The sequence below is a fragment of the Zonotrichia albicollis genome, chromosome 1, assembly GCF_047830755.1.
Source record: "Zonotrichia albicollis isolate bZonAlb1 chromosome 1, bZonAlb1.hap1, whole genome shotgun sequence".
Classification (NCBI taxonomy): domain Eukaryota; kingdom Metazoa; phylum Chordata; class Aves; order Passeriformes; family Passerellidae; genus Zonotrichia; species Zonotrichia albicollis.
Window position 1 is genome coordinate 8,219,703 of NC_133819.1, and position 23,795 is coordinate 8,243,497.

The 23,795-nt window shown below is 38.1% G+C and overlaps 1 protein-coding gene across 5 annotated transcripts in view; it reads left to right on the top strand.

The window, feature by feature from the left end:
- Positions 1-23,795, top strand: part of RBM33 (RNA binding motif protein 33) — a 103,445-nt gene that overhangs the window by 11,589 nt on the left and 68,061 nt on the right. For all 5 annotated transcript variants that reach the window (XM_074551563.1, XM_074551623.1, XM_074551698.1 and 2 more), the window contains exons 2-8: positions 265-343; positions 6,008-6,056; positions 7,874-7,950; positions 10,422-10,713; positions 11,799-11,909; positions 18,514-18,685; positions 23,455-23,660. In XM_074551563.1, coding sequence (XP_074407664.1) covers positions 265-343; positions 6,008-6,056; positions 7,874-7,950; positions 10,422-10,713; positions 11,799-11,909; positions 18,514-18,685; positions 23,455-23,660 — 986 coding nt within the window. The remainder of the gene's footprint in view (positions 1-264; positions 344-6,007; positions 6,057-7,873; positions 7,951-10,421; positions 10,714-11,798; positions 11,910-18,513; positions 18,686-23,454; positions 23,661-23,795) is intronic.

Consider the following 23,795-nt stretch of genomic DNA (forward strand, 5'->3'; position numbering starts at 1 on the left):
CATTTTAATAGGAAGCAGGGGTAGGTGGGGTTAGGTAATGCATGTGTATTGGTGTATTGGGTAATTATAGGAATTTGTAAGACTTTTGTGAATAAATGGAGAGCCAGAGCTCTGTGAATTTTGCACATCTTTAAGGGTTACTCCCAAAGTGTGCCCAGTGCTGTCGATGAACACACCACTTTCTGACTTTAACTGGTTGGAGAGCTCTGTTCTGTGCTTCAGTTTCAGTAAGTTTTATTTAATGTAGTCACTTTTTTTTTACAGATGATGACTTTGATCAGTTTGATAAGCCTGGTGCTGAAAGGTCTTGGAGAAGAAGAGCTGGAGATGACGACTGGGACAGGTGGGTGGAATATTTCCATGTTCAGTTCTGTAAGCTGAATTGCATTGTTCTGTTTTCCCATTCTGGCATTTTGTACTCTAACATTCAGAGCAGTGCACATTTAGATTCTAATGAAGATGTTGTTTTGCATGTGTCAGCCAATGCTAGATTGTGCCAAACATGTACTTGCCTTGAGGAATATAGAGCATTGTGAAGAGAAGCCTTTTAAAATTGGATAAATACAAAGTATTTGTGGTGTGTAATTTTGCAATTAATGTTTTGGTTTTGCTTTTAAATATTTAATGGACCTAGGTGATTTAAATAGGATTTGCTAGTACTTGAATTTGCCCGACTTAATTTTTAAGATATTTTTTACTTTAATTAATTTTTTACTTAAATTAAATTTATTTAATGTTTAAAATTTTTTACTTTGATCTTTAAATTCCTATCCTCAAAGTTCTACTTCAGTTTTAAATTGGGAGAGAGGAGGAGAGCTTAGGCATGGGCTTCTTCAACAATATGACTGTTCTAAAGATAGAGAAATGTGTGTGCTCTGGGTTATTTTGGGGGAGAATGTCTGTTCTTTTACGAGGCAGGAATCAAGCTGCTGGCTACACAGATCTGCTCTTTCTAGGAGAAAACATTTCACTTATTTCTGCTATTTTTCTATGATTCCTTTTTAGCAATAGACTTGTTCAGACCTTGCCAGTGGTTTTCACTCTCAAAGAGAGAAAAAAATATTCCAAGTAGATTTCGGTCTTCTCTAATAATCACTCAAGTGATTGTAGTAAGCAAATTTTACTGTAAGTAGTTCTCCACTGAGCTGAGCCCTTGCAGTAAATGAACTGCTCTACATTTATTGTCATTCCAGAGGCATGAGTTTCCACTTCCTTGGTGTTCTGCTAGGTTGAGTGGGAGTATGTGAGTGAGGGATTTGGGCAGTAGCTGTGGTGTATCCAGGGTGTTCTGCTGTTTGCTGCTGAGCAGTGCCTGCTCTCTGTCAGCCCAGGGCAGCTGTTGGAGCGTTGGATGCTGAGGTGCACAAGGAGCTGCTCTGCTTTGGGAGTGAAATTAAAATAACTTGCTCAGGCTGGGACTCTCCTGGGCTGCCTCCTGTCCCCAGGATTGGCTGTTCAGAAACCTTAAAATTGCAGGCAGAATGTTTTGTATTAGAATATTTTCTGAACTTTTGGCCTTTGGTGCATAAATGAGCAGGCTCTTAGCTGCTGGCTGGTCACATTCAGGTTTGGCTCCCTACTCATCACTTGATAAGATCTGAAAGAATCAAGCAGCTGTTACATCAGAAGTTGGAAGCTTTTGCCCAGTGGCAAACTGCTTGTGCAAAGCTGGTTTTAGTAGGGCTTGACAGTAGTTTTAGAGTATTTTCACTGAGCTGAGACTTTGAAGTATACAAGGATTTAGTTTTAGAAAAAAGTTTTAATTTATGTGTTTATTATTACCTGTATTTAATTTAAAAGAGATTATCAAAAATTCAGTAGTGAAATTGTGAGGGAAGTTGTTTCATGTGCAGAGCAGAAGATTCTGGAGTTTTATTTTGCTGATCATTTCAGAAGTTTTATTTTTCAACTGTATCTAATAAAATACTATTTGTATGTGTTGGAATATTTTTTTTTGGTTAATATTATTCTCATCAAATTGCAAAGCTCTCTTTGTAAGTGTTGAGTTGTGTGGTTGTCTTGGCAATTAGAAATGCTGTACATGGACATGTTGCCTAGTGTAATTGCTTAGGAGTTTTACCTAGTGGCCTAATTCAGTGTAGGACATGGTTTCTCAAAGATGGAAAAAAGGCTGGATGAACACAGTAATCTTGGTTTTAATCTTTCATATGTTTTCAACTGAAGCATCATTTGGGAGGGGGAGGTGAAGGAGTTCTGTTAGTCACACATCTTCATCAAACATCAGCTCCTGCTACAGTGTTGTTACTTGACTGAGTCCCATTCCCAGTTGCGGGGGGGGCGTACGTGGCCCGAAGTTCGAAGTCCGGCTGTCTGAGGGCGAAAGGCCGACGCCCCTCTGCAATTCCTGGCCAGCACTCCTCGGTGTCTGATGGCCTCGGGCTGCGCTGGCTGCGGACTGGCTTGCACCGCTGGTATTGGGGAGGAACGGAGCTGACCATTTCCCGGGGGTTAAACGTCGGTTTATTGAAGGTGTAGCGGGATCCAACGGGGGGAAACCAACCGGGAAAGTGGCCCCGAATAGGGGGTGAAACAGGATTATAAAGGAGGGGGGTGTGTACAGGTGGAACCAATCGGGAAAGGTGAGGGGATGAAGTTCACAGAACTGACACTCCATGGGAACCAATAATCAAAAGGTAAGGGAGGTGTCCCGGGACCCCAGCCAACCAACACCTCCAGAGAAACGAAAGTTCTGGAAAACCAGGAGGAGTGGGGGGGTGATTGACTGAGCCCAGGGAGGAGAAAAGATTTACTAAAAAGGGAAAAAGGGGCAGGAGAAATTATATAACTTGGGTGACAGACACAGGGGTAACCATGGTAACCTAACGGACATCAGGGCTGTGGCGGGAAAAACTGGGGGGACAAAACCATTTTACACTTAGTAGAGGGAAACAATACATAAATTGGGGAAATAACACAAGAAACTTAACAACACACTACAACACCCAGTCACTTAAATAATTAAAATAATAACATTTGGAATATAGAAATAATATATTTATTAGTAGTATATTTATTTTATTTATAATTAAATGTTGATTTTTTCAGATCTCAGTCATTTCTCAAACCCTGGAGGGTGTTAACTGAGAGCAGGAAGGCCCCAGTTATTTGGGAGCACAAATGTAACATTGTTCTTGGAGAATTTTCCCCATTTTGTCCAAGTTCTTTTCCTGAAACAATTGTATCCTTGCTACTGCTCATGTTTAATGAGGCATGCGTATGAAACTGGAGACTTGAAAGGGCCAGTCTGACGTCTTTATCACGTTAATTTTTACATTTATATCATTAAGTTGCCCAAAGCTTGGGTTTGGGAAAAACCTGCATTTCTGGTGCTGTCCTTAGAGATGACAGGGCAGATTTAGTAGCTGATTTTTGCTGAAATTCACTTGTTCAGACCCTTCTTTGACATTACTGATTTCTCTGTGCTGGCTGAAAATTTTCCACTTTAATCTGCCTTTTTTTTTTTTGGGTTTTTTTTTTTTTTTTTTTTTTTTTTTTTTTTTTTTTTTTTCTTATTTGAGTAGGCTAAATTTATTCAGTAAGGAAAATGTTGGGTATTGAGAGTTGAAGAAGGGAAGGAAAATCTGTCTCTTTCTTGTGAGAGCAGAAAACCCAAAATTATCTTAACCCAATATTTCCTGGTATTGTGGTTTTGGAAAGACTTTTGTGTCTTGATGATAGCAAGGGTGAGATGCTTTTGGAACTAGAATAGGTGTGTACTTTTATTCCAGTTTATTTAATGTGGATTTGTGTGATATCAAATTGCAGCCATTCATTTTTGTCTGTTTCTCTCTCTGTTAGAGGGTTTTCTGTTTGTTTTCTTGGTGGTTCTTTGGTTTGTTTGCTTTGTTCTTTAATGGTCAGATTTAGTCCTTGTGGTCCCTCTTTTTTCTATAGACAACTTCAGATTTGGCTGCTTATAAAGGAGTTTGAGATAGTTCCACTTTCCTGTGCAGGTTTTTCACTGTTACTTTGTTTACTAAAAAAGTTACTCATGGTCATTTTTCTAATTTATCAATGAAAATACTGAATGATATTGAATATTTTAATAGGTTTTGAAGGGCACCCTGTGAACTACTTTTTGCTTCTGATACAAACTTCATTTATATCCTGACAGCTTTTTTGACTGTCAGGCAATAGGTTAGAGCTTCTGAAAATCTAGAATATGTTTGCAGTTTATTCTAGAGATCAAATGTTAATTTTTTTCTAAACAATCACATGAAGGAGGCTTTTTAATAATATGGTAAGTAGGCCTAGGTATGTTTAGATAATTAAATTAATCTTTCAGTTTCTTTTGCATTCCTTTCCTTAATCTGAATTTCTTGCTACCCAAACTTGGTTTTTATCTTTGAATGCTGCTGCAGCATATGCTCTTGCCATCTCTTGGAATTTCTCTTGTGCAGTTTTATTAAAAGCTGTCAATGGTTGGCCATAGTGCTGGGAAATATTTTCAAACATTTTGGTGCATTTGTCAGATTATTGACAGTTGAAAAGATTAGTGATTTTTTTTTTTCAGACAAAATTGAAGTAGGAAATTCTTCTGCAACCATTTCTGTTCCATAGAGTGTCCAGTCTCTTAAAGAAAAGGCTGAAGTTTTAGTCAGTTTGCTCTTTGGAATGTGTGATATGTCTTATCTCCTAATTTTTGTTTAATGTTACATTGAGCATAAAACAATTGCTATTTGTTAATTTTTATCATTCCTGGAACTATTTGTGATCAGTAACAGTGGATAAATTCTGTATGCTGATGTTAATGTGTTATTTAGGGTTTATTTGGTGTATCATTTGTTCTTTCCTAGCCCACCAGAGTTTTACAACCCTCACTACCCCTTCCCTCCTGTGTTATCTGTACAGTAATTGGCTCTGAAAGAGATTGATCCATCTGAAAACCAACTGATTTACATTTTGGGGGTGTCTTCCCATTTTCAAGCATTTGCCTTGTAGTCCTAATGAACCCTTCCACAAAATTTTTTGCAGTTCATATAGGCTGTTCTCACCTGGGATGATTTGGTTTTTATGTACTAAGATGTGGTTTTTGTTTCTCTTTGGTTTCAAGGTGTGCAGGTAGAAATAGTCTCCTCTGAAAGTACAGTTCATATTTCAAATCACTGGCATCTCATTGTAGTATTGACATACATATTCTAATGCATGCTTTTGTCAGTAACAAGTGTTTATTAATGAAGGGGATTGGTCATTCCTGTCACTAAATAATTCTGTCACTGAAGGAGGAATGAAATGAAGCAGTTTTTCTGAAGTTTAGCTCACCTTGGATGTAGTTCCTTGCTCTGAATTGTATTTATGGGGTAGTTGCACTGTGATGGCAGAGGTGTTGTAAGCCAATATTTCTGTGCTTCATGAATTCTGGGGCACAAATACAGAACTGATGAAAAATGCATTTGATTATCATCCTACAAATGTATGTTTGACTTTACCCTCAACCTGAGAAGGAGGAAATAAAGTATTTAGGCAAGGTCAAGGCCTAAGCCTGACTTTCAGGACAGGTCCAGGCTCCCAAGCCAGGCAGCTTCCCAGGCTCCCAGCTCCTTGCTGGGTGCAGCTCAGACCACATGGGGACCTGTGGACTGAGCCTTGCCCACAGGACATTCCTGTCCCATGGCCTCCCTGGGGAGCTGGAAATCAGCAGTTGGGAGTTAGGACAGTGTGTCCAAATGGCCTTGGAGTGAAGGATCTGGAATGGCTGTGGTTTGGCTGGCTGTCCCTGTTCCTGTGTTGTGTTTAGTTGAGGGGATATGGAAAGGAGAGCATACAGAAATGAAATGCCTGTGCAATACAGATTTATTTAATAGGTGTGATTTGTTGTTCCACTGAAAAGTAAAATCCTTTTATTCCCTGAATGCTTTGCTAAAATAGGCTTTGTGCTGGCTTGGCAACAATTCTCCTTGAGGCAAATTTTTAAGGCATATGCCCTGTAAGGTTTTTGGTTTTGCTTTGTAAAGTTCAGCTTCTTAAATTTGCTACTGTTTTACAGTGAACTTGATGATGACTTGCTTGGAGAGGATTTGCTAACTGGAAAAAAGGTAAGAGTTATGTATTAAAATTGCAGATATTAAAATGTGAATGTTGTTCAGCTTAGACAGCTCAGGTGTTTGGTTTGACCTTGTGTATTTTACAGTCACCTCCGCAGAGCACAGCCACAGGTACCTGAGGTCTGCCTTACTGCCAAAGGGCTTTGTTTCCTTTTATGAAATACCTCCAAGTGGGACGTATTTTTAAAATAAAACTTAGAGAAAAAATTGTTTTCAACCCAATTAGCTCTCCTGAATGGTAATTAGCATAATGGAGAATTTAATCCAAGTGCCAGTTTTCTGGCTAATAAAAATCACTTGTCAAAATACCAGCAGTATTTTCCAGAGAGTAAATAAAAACTCAGTCATTGCTGTCTGTGAAAGTTCACACTCAGTGTGCATGATCTGCCAGCTCATTGCCTGATGAGAAAACAGGATTTCCCCTTTTAAAGTGAGGGGAAAAATATGGCAGCAGCTAAAACTGGGGAACATAAACAAGTTCTCCCCATGTCTGCTATAGACTCTTCCTGCTGGTACCTATTTCCAGGATTGAACTCTGGGAAAAGGGCTAAATGTATCTTTGGATTTGCCAGACATCCATAGGAGAAGATGGGACTTAAGTTTGAGAAATCAAATTGACCTCTTTCTATATTTTATCTTGTAAATGAACTAAGTTTGAAAGTAGTTTTTGAAGTTTTAATTGGAAATCAATAGGTTGTTAAGAAACCTAGCTCTATTAAGAGTTGAGTTTTATTTGTTGCAGTTTTTTATAACCATCTTCTAAGTGTTGGAAGTTAGCCTCTTGAAATTATTATAGCTTCTGTAAGCATTTCCCATTAAAGATAGGAAGTTCCTTATTCTTATGTGCTGGTTTAAAGAGAATAAAATTCCAGGAGGAGGATTGCAGATGTTTGTTACACAGTTACCAGAACTAGCAGCAATTAACATTGAATGGAGGTGATAAAGCTACTTATATTTAAAAATTATATATGTGAATACTAACCAGTACTTGATTCTCCAGTGTATTATGGTTATTTTTGTGCTTTTTCTATTCATCTTTTTAATTTGCCATGTTACAGGGCAATATCTGTGAGTATGGACTCATGTAATGGGGTAATAATTTCTTAGATTTCTTAGAAAGTTTTTCCTGAGTTATTTAGGCTAAACTTCCTTCTATTTAATCTCATCCCAGTACTTTTAGATAAATCTATTTTTGTGTAACCTTTCTGGCCCTATTACTTTAGAGGCTGGAAATGTTGCTCAGCAGAACTGCAGTTATCTCTCCCTAGGGGGTAATTATTAAAAAAAAAACAACAACAACTGAGAGATGTTTCATTTGAGAGACAAATTAGGAGGTGACACAGTATTTTCTTATGTTTTTTTCTTAAAAAGTAATAACGATTTTTCAGTTTTGTTTATCATATCCTTTCCTCCAGTCTCCTATTTCTTCTCTCTAGAAATTGCAATTCATGTGTTTTCTTGACTTGTCTAATGCATCAAGGTCACAAGGCTGTGTACAAGAGCTGACCTTTCTTCCTTCCTGGTCTGTCTGAAGTGAGGTGTTATCTTTGGCCATATTTGAGAATACATCAGTAAAAAAATAGTGTTGATAGACAGGCAAATTTGAGTTCTGTAAATTTCCTTAGGATTGTCAAAGATGTATTTTAAGATTTGTGATCTTGTGTTGTGTGATTTTTATTGTTGAATTACGTAATTTCTTTGAAAGTGTGGTCTCAGTTTGGGATGTATTCTTCATGAAAAATATTTAACCTTCAGTATTTAGTTAAGTTTGTGTCTTTTGTTCATGATTGACTTTTTTTGAAACCTAGAATCAGTCAGACTTGTCAGATGAAGAGCTGAATGATGATCTTCTGCAGAGTGACAATGAAGAGGAACAAGAATTTCGGTATTTCTTTTTAAATCTTGTCTTGGATAACTCAAAGCTATGAATGACTCCTGTTACTGCTAACTAATAATTACTTAACTAAAGTTATTGGTATATACTTAAAGTAGTTTTGCTTTTTACCTAGCCAGCTACTTAGTGATGTTAACAATGCTACTGAGTGCATTATATATACATTTCAGTAAAATTTTTTGTTTATTTTGATGTAATAAAATTATTCAAGTATCTAAAAAGCTTATAAGAAGAAATAGTGTCATCTGCTGTGCATATAGAATTAATTATAAGCACTTACAGAGCTTTCTTTGCTGCCTCAGTATTGCTTGCTGTGGTAAGCTTCCTTCTCCTGATGATTTTTTGCCTTTTCTTTTATATATCATATCACTTTTATGTATCCTTAGTACACTTAGCTTGCATACTTGTAATTCCTTAAGTCTGATAATTTCTCATAGTCCTAGTGTTCTGTTAGGCCAGGAGACCAAACATCCCAAAGGCCTCATAGTAGGAGGCTGGAAATCCCTACACTATCTTGGGAAGCCAAAGTCCTCTCTAGAATCCATCCTGTCAATTGGAGATCTGGCCCAGCCAGGGGGGAATTCCTTGGGGTGGGAGGATATCACACTATTCATTCAAGCCTCTCATTGGGGCATCTTTGTTAGATATGCTGATTTATAAGGTCTGTAAATTGTATATGGGATCTGTCATGTGTTGTGTGCATTCTGGTACATTCCACCTTGGTGAAGTGGTGCACTATGAGGATACTTATTCAATTCCAAGGTAAAAACCTTTTATCCCTTAATTGTGTCTGGCTCTTAATTTTTAGGACCAAGGGAAAGGCATCACTCCTATACAGTCCTTTTCTGCCATCTTTCTTTTAAAAATCTGTCTGACCTCCTAAGACTCTGAGGAGCGGAATTTGTGACTTAAACATTTCTCTACAATTACACAGCAGAAAATGTTGAACAGACTTAATAGGATTAAGATATTTCCATGGGAGTTTACTGAGAATCCTGCCCTGTGAATACCCTGTGGTAATACAGTTTTTCAGCTGAATTTTGGGCATTACAAGTCAAAATGAATGTCTTGTTTTTGCTTTTCAAGCTGGAGTAAAGTAGGAGAGAAAATGCTTGTAATGCCAAGGTGATGCAGTGCCATTGCTGCTTTTACTGGCCTGTTTTTCCTGCTTCCCTTATTGCATGCTGTGCAGGGCATGCCATCTGAAGGGCTGTGAATGTATCTATATGTACAACATATATAGGTGTATCTCCATCTCTGAGATCTCCTGTATTTGTAGTTAGGATAAAGACTCCTGTCCTTCTGTTGGACTAATGAGGGTGTGATAAAATGCTCCACCATCAATCTCTTCATTGGCTGCCATTTTTCTCCCTGCAGTGAGGGTGGGACTGTTCCCTTCAGAAAGGGCAATCCCAGTTACAGTTCTGGGCTGGTTTTTGCTGTATGTCCTCCTTGAGACTCCTGGGTAGCAGGGATGGCTGTGAGACTGAACACAGTGGTGATAAAACAGTTTAAATGTGATGATATTGCTCAGTGGAGGCAGGTTTCTGTAGAAAACTTATTCATTTTTAGCAGTTTTATTGCCACAGAGAGCCTTTTCCTTCCCCTAATGTTTCCAGTCATAGTTGGGAGGATAATGATAATCCTGCATAATGTCTTCACTTTTGTTTTAAATCTTCTCTCTCTTAGACATGCAAATAGCTCAAAGCTGCCTGGGTCTTGTTCCCTCAAACTTGGGAAAATGGAGAATAATAGGAATGTTATTTTTAAAAAATTTCTTTGTTTTCCTTATACACAGAGCTCTCAAATCAAGAGCTAGTCTGCTGTTGGTTAGTTGCTTTTTTGTGTTGATGGCACTGACTTTTGTAAAAAGTAAACCCTGAGCTTTGCTTTGCCTGCCTGAAGATTATAAACTTGCCAGTTTTTCTATTGATTGTTTTTTTTTCGGTCTGTGCTAGTTAAGAATGTCTTAATCATTTACATTACAGTTTTGACTATTTGTTTTATATGATGTAGAACTTTAAATCTATCATAAAAATGCAAGTTTGAATTCAATAATCAAGAATGAACAATGTTAATACATTTAGTAAAAAATGTTTTACTAGTGTATTCTGAAAGATTGGGAAAACAGATGCAGTCGGAGTAATTTTGTGTATTTTTTTTTTGTTATTCTTGGAATTAAAATTGAATCTGGTCTGCTTTGGCTACCAAGCAAGACTTTTGCCAGTTAGACCTGCTAAACCATCTGGTTGGTTTGATTCCCCTGGTCAAATAGCCTGCAGCTGGTGATAAGCTGCATTTCACTATGCATTATGAGAACATGGCATGGAGTCAAACAGTGTATGGGCTATAATTCTATCCACCAACTTGGAGATTTGACATTTGTTGCCTTTGTTTTGCTGAATCTTTGTGAGTAGTTGCCAGTTCGACTTGAGCCTCTGAATTGTGCCCCTGTCCCACAGCTCTCCAGGTGTCACAGTGAGCCTCAATGCCACACCTGGCATCCTGACATCCTACGAGTCCATCAACGACCCCTCCCTGGAACACGAGGCTGAGTATGACCAAGGGGAAGATGAAATTGGTTATGACAAATCTGAAGCACCTGAAGAATATGCCTCAGAGTATGCAGAGGAAGGACATTATGAAGGCAATGATCCTGAGCTGACAGAAGACCAAATAGAATATGGGGAAGAGCCTGGAGAAGAAGATGAAGTGCTAGACCTTGAAATCAATGAACCCCTAGATGAATTTCCAGTGAGTTTCCTTCTATTGTATCTTCAGAGATAACATTGCTTCACGTGCCTAGGGTTTCAGACTGATTTAAAATCTGTTTACCTCCCTGGGGAGGGGGGGAAATTAGACCTATTATCACTGTCTGCCAGTTTCTTTATCTAGGCTGTGACAAAGTTTGTGTTGACAGCTTGTTTGGCGGTAGGTAATGCTCCTTTGTCATGCTGGAAAGCAGTTGAGAATCATGACCTTGAGGGTTGTATCCTTAAGGAAGAAAACTGCTTTGTGTGGTGGAGATACACTGCCAATTGTTAGAAGTACTTAATGCAAAAGCTTTTATCCAGGCTTTAGACAAGATCTGATAAAGTCCTTCCAAGGTGAAAAGATTATTGACCTGCTAAAGACATCTTTAAGGTGCTAATATCCCAAAGTGATTGATGTCCTGCTTGTTCATCCTTTTTGTAACTGAGAGCTGTCTAAACCTGAATAAAGAGATTGGAGGTTAGTTCAGAAAATGTCACCTGCATAATTCAATATAATTTAAGCAGCATATTAGAGAACATGCAGTGACTTTAATTGTTAATGAAATGATTGAATCTTAATCAAAATCGTATATGATCAGTGAGGTGTTTGATAAATACAAGCAAACTTAAGCAAGATTTTGCTTTTGTTTTATGTTCATAAATTTTCAGAGTTGAACCCACTCATGTAAGCCCTTGCAGAATGCTTTAAGAATGGTTATATTTGATGGGGTGAAATCTGATGTTAATGTATATTTACTATGGCCAGAAAGTCCTGCAGTGTTTGCTTCATCAATTTGTAATCAGTGGATGCAGGTGTATGGAAGTAGTTGGGACAAACAGTATTAAGTGGGATCTTTATGAAGACATTGCTGGGATATGAATGGAAACTGTTTTGGTTTTGATAATTTTGAAATCACTGTCTAGTTAAACCCCTGCTAATTATGCTGTATGTGTGCCATATCACTTATAGTTGACTGTTCCCAGAGATGCAATACTTCTCTTCCACTCTGGAAGCTGCAGCAATGCAGTCAGACCCCAGCTATTCATTGGCCTTGTGTCTTTTCACCCTCCTGTTTACTGCTTTAGGATGAGGATTACATGCAATCCTATAATGAGCGAGCAATGGAAGAACAAGGAGAGTATGCAGCTGATGAGGAGTTGGAAGAAACCCAGACAATGGCTAATGAATCAGAAGAGGTATGTCATGAATTTATTGGAAACTTAAAATAACTATTTCTGTTACAATTTGATTTTGTAGAATTGTACATACTACTGGGCAAGAATTGATGCAACTTTGCCAGTGTTGGTGGTAGTACTCTATGTATAAAATGAATTGTGATAGCATCTATATTGTCAAATACATCATATCCCCTCCTTCCCTTGGGATTACAATCATAAGGGAAAGCCCAAAATGTGCATATTTAGTCTTGGCTTCAACGTTAGAAACTTTAAGGGCCCATTTGGGTAGGAAATGACAGTAATACTGCACAGTCTGTTCAATCTCCCAGTGCTTCCCTTTCCAGGTGGATCATTGGTGCTGTTGGGATGTACAAACAGTTCTTGGGTATCACCCTTTGAGGGAGGGGAGTGTAAGCATGGAAGGTTTGGTGGTTTAGACAGGCAAAGAGATTGCTGTTTTGAAAGTTGTGCTGAGACTGAAATTCCTGGGAGATTTATCTTCTTCAGTGAGGAAAATGGAGAGTTCCTTCATTTGCCACAAGAAAGCTTGTGCTAAAGTCTGCCAAGTATGCATTCACTAATTATAGCCCGGTAGTGATGCCTAAAGGTTTTTTAGCTTTTTATGTATTTTATGTATATCTACAGCCTTGTATATTTTTAATACATACTTGTGTAGGTTCTAGTATTTTTCCTGCCCTCTCTCACAGTTTAACAAGTCTTTACTCTACATTCTTGAAATTCTGTTTAGTCTTATTCTTAAGAAGATAATTCCTGACAAGGACATCTTATGTTGTACCAGAACCTAAGAGACATAACAAGAAAAAAGGGAAGGAAGCCTCTGGACCAACTGACCCAGGGCTGGGGTACTGACAGAAGTAATTTCCTATTGGATGTGCTGGCTAGATAAACTGATTAATTAACCTTATAAAAATTATAGAAATCCTGTGTCATGCATGTGCAATGTGATATTTTGTGCACCTGCAGGTTTTCATAAAAGTTGCTTTTTTATTTTTGCACTTCAACTGTGTTGCAAGGTTTTCCCTCTTGTTATTAGGCAAGAGTATCACAACCATTTTTAATTTGCAGCAAGTTTTTAATGGAAGATTTTTTTCCTTTCCCCACCAGGAATCTGCTTTAATATTACTTTTATTCCAGTTCTTAATTAAATAGGATTGAATGGATTACCTGCTGAGAAGTGTAGTCAGAGTGTATTTCCTCTTTGGAGCTTTAACTCATCAGGAAATTAATTCCTCAAAGACACAGCAGCATTACTGTATGAAGTTCTCACAACTGGGTGTGCTGTGATGCTCCAGTTGTATCAAACCTATCTTGGTAAAACAGCATTTTTTGGTAGGTGGAGATCTGCATTGAAAGGGACCACCTGCATCCTTCAGCCTCCACTGCTGCAAGCCTAACATCTTGTATCAAATAATTCATGTCATTAATTTCCTACTTCCCAAGTGTTAAATCTGCCCTTCAAAAGAGCTGTGAAATCCTTGAACACTTTTTATTCCTTCACTGGATTGATACACACTTTTGTTTTGGTGTTTTGGAGATGAACTGATGCAGTTGTTGTGTCTGCAGCCACAGTCTGAGATGATGGACACAATGCAAATCATGTAAAATGAAATGCATAGCTGGAATTCAGTGCCAAACTTATTGCTGTAAAAGCACAGCTTCATTTTGGGAGCATGAACTCCAGAGTGAGAATTCTCTAATAATCACATTGTCTAAATTTGTGTAATTCAGAATTAAATTTGTTTTATTCAAAATTACCGTTGATACAAGTTTTTAATTTGTTTTGCAAAAGAAACTTTTATGGAATTTGTTCATCATATATGGTGAATATTTTGGCCATGCCTTCAGTTACTCTACATTTTGGCTTTATTCTCATGGTTTGTAGATTGTCACAGATTACTTTTTTCCAAAACAGTACCATCTTTTTTTCCTTTATTATTTTGTATGGATCTTACTTCCATTTGGCAGTAGGCTCACAGTTGCACTCTCTAAAGATTGGGAGAACCTTTGTAGAGTATTCACTTCTGTTCATTGCCTGGTTAGATGCCTGCCTCCAGCTCTGAAGAGTTCTGTTTTTTATTCAAGTGTTAAGTAACAGCACTTTTCCTTAAATCTCATAACATTCAGTGCTTGTAAACAGGGGTAAGGGTTGGCATTTCCTGCAACAGAAGAGTGGAGCTGTATTGGATGTGGTACAAAGAAAGAACATTATTATCTCTTGGTTGAAATTTGGCATCTGAGTAACAGAGAAGGATGTTGGGTGTTTTATTTTGAGCAGTTATCACATTAAAACCAGCTAAAGCCTCTTACTATATTGCATGAAGAAATAAGAAATCTTTTTGTAAACCAAGGGAAAAGCTGACTGGCTGAGGTATTGGAACGTGATGGGGGAAACAAGTGAATAAGGGAGGTGAGACAATTGTTACAAGTGGCACTCAGGTGGGAGAAGTGAGGAATAGGCAAGTAGAGTTTGTTTTTGAAACTGCTTAAAATTGCAGAACTTGAATTTTAAATAAACAACAAATCTCTGTGACTTCCTTGAAAAATGTAGCATTGCTTCAGGAAATATTTTTGTCCTCCTGAGGTACAAAGCAAAACCCAACACCCAGAAGTTTCAGCAGCAAATAGGTGTGACAGGACAGCCACGTGATGTATCATGTCCTAAATATTTTAGAGGGAAAATATCACTAATTACTTCTGTGAAGTGTTCATAAAAATTAAATCTCATGAAATTCGAATTCAAAATGTCTTTGTTTTATGTTGAAAGTAATCTGTGAAGTCAATGATAGAGGATTTATCATTGCATAATTTAAGCTGTGTCTTGGATTATGCTGATAAGAAGTGAAGAGTACTTTAGTCAAGAAAGCATTTCATGAAGAAGTGCTGCATACTGCTTTTCTTTTGATAGAATCAAGGCTTGGGAATAAAAATACCCATATGTCTTTCTTTTGTAGACAAAATAACATATTATGTCTGATATGTTGCATCTGTGCTTAGCCAAAACTTCTGCACTTCAGTTCTGTTGTTCAAGTTTGAAAACACGACCTGCCAGCATGGAAGAAAGTGGTGTAAAGAGTGCAAATCAAACCAGCCAATTTTTAAACATATTATAAGGCACTTAGATTTGGTTTTTGATTCCATTTTTCATCTGTGGAATCAAGGTGCCCTTGAAATAGGTGTAATATCCTCCTTTCTGCCCTGTTATTTCTTGATCCCCTGGGATTGAGCAACTGCATCTTCTTCAGTGTTAACCTATAGGAGATGCCTCCACTTCCTTTTTTATGGCTTCTTAGTAGAAGTTCTTTGTTTCACCTTTAATTTAGTTGTTTTTGCACATCTTCTGGATGTCTGGAACAAAGCTCTCCTGAACCCTGTGTGGGGGGATCCCATGTCTGGGAGGATCCCATCTTTGGGAGGATCATGCTGTGTCAGTGTTCGTGCAGCTTCCCTTGGGCAGTGTCTGACACCGTTCCTGTCAGCTGCTCAGGGCATGATCATAACCCAGTGTGAGGAGTCCTGCTCAGTGGCTGGGATTAGGGCACAGTTACTGAATGAGGATGGCAGGAGCCCCTGACCTTGTGGCACCAGAAAGGTCATTCTGTTTCTGTGTAAGGGTCAGCAAAGCTCTGTGGTAGCTTTGTGCAAGGTGTCATAGTGGGAAATGTAGAGCTCCCTTTGGGAAGCCTCGCCTGGTGAGTCCAGTGCAGTGACCTCAAGTGGCCATTCAAGGACTGTTAATATCTATGTTAATATTCATGATTAGCAGGTATTAAAGCCAATCCTGTAAGTAATAATAAGGCTTAATTCTGTGTCTGCAGTTGTCTTTTTGAAACATAGAATCCATTCATGCTCTATCTTGGCAAAACAGCTTCTGTTTGGCTGGAAGGTGGAAAAGATCCTGTAGGAATCTTGCATTTTCCAAACTGCAGGGGAAGGGTGTGTGCTCCTACCCTGCTCAGCCAGCCTTTCCTGGAGCTGTGTGGAGAGAACTTATGGGTGGCTGTCAGACATGTTTGTGTCTCCATTGCATAAATCCCTCAATAAAAGGTGTAATCAGATTTGGACATGGGTCAGTTACCATTCTCCAGCACTGCCTTGCCTTGGTGCCTGCTTTTTCATTGGCTCCTATGATATTTCTTTTTGTCTTTGATATTTAATGCTTTTATGGCTGTTGCTGGTTAATGGGTGGCATGAGCATTATGCTGATGAATAAATGGAGTCAGACCAAGACTTCAGAATTGGTATAAGTGGGTAAGAGTAGAATAATGCTAGTCTAGAAAAGTTTGGAATTTTTTTTATTGTTCTATAGGCAAGTCTAATAGTATGTCAGAAATTAGGATGTTTTCTTATATTTTCTTTTTAGAATAGATTTTTTTTTTCCAGAATGAATAATTGTCAAAATGCAATAGAGTTTCAGGGGTTTTTTTAAACAGTATTTCATTAAAACATAGCAGAAGTTTTCAGGTCAATGTATACTTCATTATTCTTTCTAGTACTGATTCTGAAGTTTGAGCTACACATAGAACCTTGCACAATTAAGTTGAGCACTCACAGATGAGATTATATGATTACCAGTCTTTGATTAATAAAAACCAGAATTCCAATGTAGCTTCTAAGGGCCCTGGATGTGTCTGGGGTTTGTGCTTTATAGTAAAGCAGGAGACTCAGTGTAGAGTAAGCATGTCTTGCAAACCAGCTGCTCCAGTTCTGACTTCCAAATCCTGATCCTGAAGGAAAAGTTTCTAAAAGGAAGAAGTCAGACAGTTAAATTATGGAGTTTGTGATATTTATGAAAATACAGATTTAATAGAGATATTGCTTCTCCTTGCTCTTTTGGGAGTCCCTCTTTTCAAGTAAAATGCCAGCCCTGTCTTTCTCTTGGTGTTGTTTGTTTTCATTAAACCATGTTAGCATCTCTTTCCTTGCTAACATCCCTCCTCTGTTCCATGAGTATCAAATGCTTGCTCTCAAAGGTGTTTTGATTATATGTGGATATGTTAATTACACCAGTTGTGCTCAGTTGGGTTTGCTTTTGAGGTTTGGATTTCTTTCAGTCTTGTTGAAGGTGTTTTTTTCCTCCTGCTTTGCCTGTTGTTTTCACCTGCTTTTTTTTTTAAATATGATAAAGTTGTTACACCAAAATAAATATATTTGTAACATGAAAGCCTTAAAATCTTTTGTAAAATTTGACTGTTGTCTTAGTTGTATCTTAAAGCAGTTTTGTGAGGTCAGGAAAATGAGGGCTTAAAAGTTTGTCTGGAATGGATAAAACACAACTTGGGGTCAGTAGCCCATTAAAGCCCTGTAACCGAGTATACACATCATTTATTCACCAGACCAAAGCTGGAGCAGCTTTGAGCTTGAGTTCATCAGGTTTGCTGTCTTTTAAAGCAGAAACTGTTTTGCCAGGTCATCCTATCTCTGATCTTGCTTCACACATTTTAATTTTGGTTATGGATGAAGTTAGGCTGCTGCATAGGGAGATTGGCAGTCTCTTGCACAATTATGCTATTAATTCTTTCTTGATTTGTGATTTAATATCTGTCCACCTGACTGTCACACTTGCTGTGCCTTTCCCATATAAATTTCTGCACTGATCTGGTTAATTAGAAGATTAAACCATTTTTGCATGTTAGATTTGGCTCATTTTTTAACTGTCCTCAAGCAGCATTAAATTTATGGTGTATTTAGTGGCTTTGCATAGAATTAAAATGCATGTGCATTTTAATTTAACAGGCTCTAAGAAATGAACAAGTAGGCTTGTACAAGAAATAATCAAATACACAGTAATCAAAAATTTTTATGGAGAATCACATGATATTAGAACACTTCTAATGCTGTAGAAATCCAGTATAACTTATGTAACACTCTGGACATTTTCATCAGGTCTACATGTGAAAATGGAATCTTTTTCTAAGTTTCTATTCATTTGAAGGAGAGGGATCCATTTTCATGTGGAACATTGTTTTATTTAAATAAACATTCTAGAGAGAACTGGAAAGTAAATTCCAGAAGCATTCCGATAGCATCCAGAATATAAATTTGGTATTTCCAGTTTTATCCAATCTTATTCTCCCATCCATTACTGAATTGAAACTGGGAGGTATTTGAGGAGCAAAGTAAAGACATACATACCTAGAGGGATGGGATTGAGATACAAGGTTATCTTGTTTGGTTAGGTTTTTTTAACAGCATGGTACTGACAGTTGTTAAAAGATGAAAAAAAAATAGGATTTTACTGTTCTGTTATTTGAATCTGGTAGTAACCAAAGTTTGCATCATAGTCAATTCAGTGATAAAAATCTGTTTGCAGAAGTACCTACTAATAAGATGGAGCTTCTAACTAGAGTTTCAATAATCCCTTAAATATTATAGCAAATTTATTTTCTAAATGTGTTTTACTTTGTTGTTTATCATGTAGTACATATATTTTTATTTTAAAAAAATCACCAGCTCTTAAATGTTCACTGAATTATATATGAGCACAATGTATAATGCCAGCAAAATTTGTAGAAAGGGGCTTTTAAAGAAAGCTTGCTTTTGATTCTGTTTATAAGAGACTTGGTTTTTTGAGGCTACATGTCCTCTGGTTTTTGTGATTTAGGCAGCTATTGGGTCTCTGGAACTTCAAGAAGAAACAAAAGAAGAGTCTGATGAGGAGGAGGATGATGATGAAGAGTCCGGACGATTACGTTTCAAAACCGAACGGAAAGAAGGAACCATCATCAGGCTCTCAGATGTGACAAGAGAAAGGAGGAACATTCCAGAAACTTTGGGTGAGGCTTTGTGGCAATGGATTGTTTTGCAGAGCTCTAATGAATGGTAGTAAAAGGCAAAAAGGGTGTTTTAACTGAGGTACATTCCAAATGGGTTTGCAACCATGAGACCACATTTCTACAAACCACACAGAGACTGTATCTTGTTTATACAAAAGGTTTTGGTGGCTTGACAAAACAGAATATTTTAAAAAGAAGAATGCTCTGGAATAACTAAATTTCTGCACATAATTACAAGATAAAGGACAATCGCATTTGTTTTCATCTGTCTGTGGATTTAGTTTTAATATAAAAACAAGACCAGCCAATAAGGAGAAAACCTTATAGTGGAGCATGACTGTTAAGGGAACAGTGATTTGAATTAGACTTTTCAATGTAGTTCTGAATAATCTGGGATGTAGCTCTGAGATAGAAGGAAAGGATGAGTGCGCATGTGGATGATTCTATAAAGAGGTTTTTAAACTGATGTTTGGCAAAACCGCAATATTGCTGTTGTGAAATGGTTTCTATTCATACTAGTTTTTCTTAATGATTTGTTGATAGAGACCAGATAACTTATGGCCGTGTGGTAGAAGGTTAAACCACAAAAAATTCTGTTTGCATATATAAATATCTGCTTCCTTTTAAGATTATAGAGCAAATTTTTACAGCTGCTATGGTTTAAAAATGAAATTTCATTGCAGACCTACATCTCCTTACTCTAAAATATGAACATAGTTCAGAAAACACTTAAAGAGGAATTAACATTTCAGTTGAAGTTACAAACGTAATTTCCATCCTGTCACATTTTGGTGACCTTTTGTGACAGCTTGTCTCTATTGGAGGAATGCATTCTTACTTACTGATTAAAGATGTCATTTGAAACCATTTTATTACCAGCAATAGTGAAATTAATCTTGACACTTAGAGACACTGGAAAAATAATTGCTGATTCACTGCATTAACTGTGTGTGAGAACTGTACAGTCAAGATGAGACCAAGTGTGTGCTGGTAAAAAAGATGTAAAAATACAGTGTTCTCAGTAATTTGCTAAGATCTTTCCTAAACAATTCTTCATCCAAGATAATGTAAAGAATGGATTTTCAAAGTTCAGAAGAGGAGTACTGTAGGACAGCTGTGCAATTGATTTCTAGCAATACCAAGTTTGTCACCTTTGATAAGAAGTACATTATCTTCTTTCAGTGCCTGTAGGTGAAGCCTTCTCAGAGTGGGAATAGTAATTATTCTCTGGATGTAGTCAGATCTTAAAGAATGTGAAGAGTAAAAATGTCTTTGGTATTACCAGATTAAAGTATCCCTTTCTATCTAATCAAAAATACACAACTCAAACCCTTAGACTTGTGCAGAACCAATTGCAGAGTGCTAACAAAGGTCAGTTTGGATGTGGCAGTACTTCTTGTTATGCCCTGCTTAGCTGGCTTATGTTCACTGTGATGCCTCATGTCTGAGATTTCAGGCAGGGCTGGGAAGTTGAAGTGTTCTAAATTTGTCCAGTTGCTCTGTGTGCAGAAGCACAGAGTGTAATCAGTTTGCAGATCTGGATGATGAGGAGAAATGACAACATACTGCATATATATGTAAATAAATATGTATTTGTGGTTGTGCACGAGTTCTTAGGCAGGGAGGAGCTGTATTCATGTGAATGAACACCTGGCTGTGCTTGGAAGAGCCCAGGGAGGGAAGGAGAATCTCTTCTTCCTCTGCTTATCCCCTCTTTTCTTGAGCAGTCTGAGGCTGCTTTCAGGGAAGCAGGGACTGTTTCTGTTGCTTCCCTCCTTGGAAAACCTTCTCCTGTGCCTTCTCCTCTGATCTGTGTGTGGGGCACAGTGCTCTCAAATTCAATATGCAGCCCCCTCATAACAGAGCTGATATTTTGATGTGTGGTGGGTGATATGTAGCTACATGCAGCACTTGAGGTGCTCGTGGCATCAGTCTTAACTTCTGCAAGAGGATGCTGAACCTGCACTTATGTGTCTAAGCAGTGGCACGTTGTGGAGGAAATATACTTGATGTTGATGTAATTGTCTTATTTTTAAAATCCAGTTTTTATATTGTACTTCTGTGGTCATAAGTGCAGTATGTGTGTGAATTTTTGTGTGGTTTTGTTTGGGATTTTTTTCCAAAGTTGGTCCCTACTCTGGCTGAAAAACTGAAAGTTTGGACTGTGCCTTTAAGGACATGGCCTTAAAAAACTGAGAAATTTTGTGTAAAGCGAGGAGGAAAACAATTTATGTATTTTAAAGGGAGTGATTCTGCACATCCAAGATTGACAGACTTGGCTTTGCATGGATGCTGTCATTCCCTCCCCAAGCTTTATCAGCACAGTGCTCTGAAGTAGTTTTGTTAGGAGCAGCCCATCCTTGTTTCTATTCAGTGTCCTTCAGTGTGTGCTCAAGAGGCTGAGAGACTTGGCCATAGTCTTGCTTTTTAGGAAGCTTAGCTCTGTTCCCAGGTTCATTAAAAATTGCCTTCCTCACATGTGATTTCTAAGCTATTTAATAGGAACTTGCTTCTTATCTTGCTTGACCGTCATTGGTAGGTACTTGTTGCAATAACTGAACTTTGTTTTCCAGACTCCAGTGCTGAGTTCAGGGTTGTAGTGTGGAAGATGTGCCTGTCCTATTTCTGGGAGAACAAAACATCTGTCCAAGCAGCAGAACGCTCAGGATGCCCTGCAGGACTTGGATGGTCTCTGGATAAGGGATAGAGAGTCTCTTTTGCAGCATAGTGGCACTATTTTCCCTCTTGAATGTATGGAGAGTAGGGGTCTGTCTTTCAGGCAGGTCAGGTCAAAGCCCACATTTGCCCTTCAGTGTTTGTGGGTTTCTGAAGAAACACAACTTGATTCACGTGTGGAGAGGAAGACTTGAAATAAGAGCTAGATAGTTTTTCCCATCTAACCAGCATTTTTGATCCCTGGCAGCCAGAAATGGCTATGGCAGTTGTGTTACTCGCATCTAATGTTTTGAATTGCTTTGGGCAAGAGTACATTTCTCTAAATTTTTGCCAGAAATGCACATTTCATACTAAGACTTGAGGGACTGTGATTTCTTCCGTCATTCTAAGCATTGTGTAAAATTTTCTTGATAAAGCCTGATTGTCTTGGGCTCTGCTGTGCCTTGAGGGCAAAGGTAGCATTTCATAAGAATATTTGTTAAGGCTTTATGCCATTCAATTGTGGTGTCAGAGTGGAGAGAAAAGGAGGTAGAGAAACTTCTCATCACCAATGTGCAAAAGTGAAATAGGAAACTCGGGCAGATCCTGGGCTTTTAGAAGTCTGTCATGTTTGCTGTGTTCTTACAGGCCATCAGCAAGTTCAGAACTTTTAAAAATTGAAAAGCTCCTGCTTTGTGGAGGTGCTGAATACTTCTGAAAACTGGGACATGCAAATTTACAGTCTTTGCAGCTCAGTCATGCAGATAGTTTTTGTAGCAAAGTAAGAACAACTGCCGCAGAGGGAATGCTCAGTGCTCACCCTTTTCTGCCCTTCTGTCAATCCTCAACTTCAAAGACTAACAGAGATTACTTATGAAGATGTTAAAGATGGAAGTGGTTTAAGTATCTTTGGCCTTTAGACTCACAAGAAATTGTTAAGAGTTTTCTAATTGATTTAGTTATGTATTCGTGGGAGAGGATATCTCATGGTGTGGAGACAGTAGTAATGTCTCCTGCCAGATACTAATTACTGTAATTCTGATATTATGGCCACTGTGTGTAGTATTGACAAGTAAATACCATATTAATTCAAAATATGCTTTTATTTGTTACGAGTGTGTTTGTTTTTAGTAGTTTAAATTTGCTGTGTTAGAGGCAGAAATCCATATTAGGGTTAACAAAGGATCTGACTAGCACATGGCAAAAGATTCAGCTGCATGTTTGAGTTAAAGTGTATTACCCCTTGTAAGTGATTGAAACCTGGTGAGTGGTTCTGCTTATACTTTCATGGTGTGTTTTCTGAAGTCTGTTGTAGGCCTTTTCTGTATTTTCAAGTGATTTTGTTACCTGGGTATGTTACTGCATCATTTTAATGTTGTCAGCACTATTCAAGGCTTCAAGCAAATTTTTCATCTTTGCTAAGTACCATGTGTTTTCTGGTGTTTACCTGTGGTGTGAGTTGAGTGGGTGTTACCAGCAGCCAAGTGTTTGACTTGAGCTAAGCACAGATTTTAATGTGTGCTCTCTCTTCAGTGGAATTACTACTTGTGAAGTACAGTTGGTTCTTAAACCACATACAGTAAAACGAAAATTAAATAGTTATGTACTAGAAACACTTCAGCAGGCAGAATGTTCTTCTTTGGAATGGGTCAATGTGCAGAAGAGTGGTGCATAAAATCTGTTTATATGGAAGACTTAACAGATCCTTTACTGTAAAGTTTACTGCAGATTCATTGTCTTGCTTGACATCTGCAGATAAGTGAGATGTTAAAGATAACAATGCTTTGAGGGGAGCCACAGCCTTCTCTTAGAGCAGAAGACAGACTTCAATACCATCTTGAAAAAAACAAAACGACCAAACCTTTTTGTTCATGTTTGTTTCATTTATCTGCTCGTTTTTTGCCTGTGCAGAAGACAGAAGTGTCTGTGCTTTTCCCTTTTAAAGATGTTTTAACAGAATGTTACCATGCCACCTAAAGGAGATCAAAGTGCCTACAAATTTAATGTTAGTTGCAGGGATTCTTCTGTAGTTCTGGCAGTGTTCTGTTTGTCATTGTGTTTTCCACCTTTTCAGCACGAAGCTAAAATAATTTTCCCCATTTGTCTCTCGACAGAGCTGTCTGCAGAAGCCCAGGCAGCACTACGTGAGTTTGAAGAGAGGGAAAGGCAGCTCAAGCAGGGGCGATACGGCTCCAGGAGAGGAGGGAGAAGAGGAGGCTCAGTCATGTGCCATGGAATGGGAGACCAAAGGAGAGACAGTAATGACAGGGGAAGAATGAAGGATCACAGGCCTGCACTGCTGCCAAACCAGCCATCAATGGTACCTTTCAATCCTTAGTATTCTTTGAGCATCCTTGCAGGAAGTTGTAGAGAAATGTATTTTAAATCATGACTCTTTGCAAAGATGGGATATATATTCCAGTGTACACCTTCTGCTCCTTCTGGGCACTCTTAG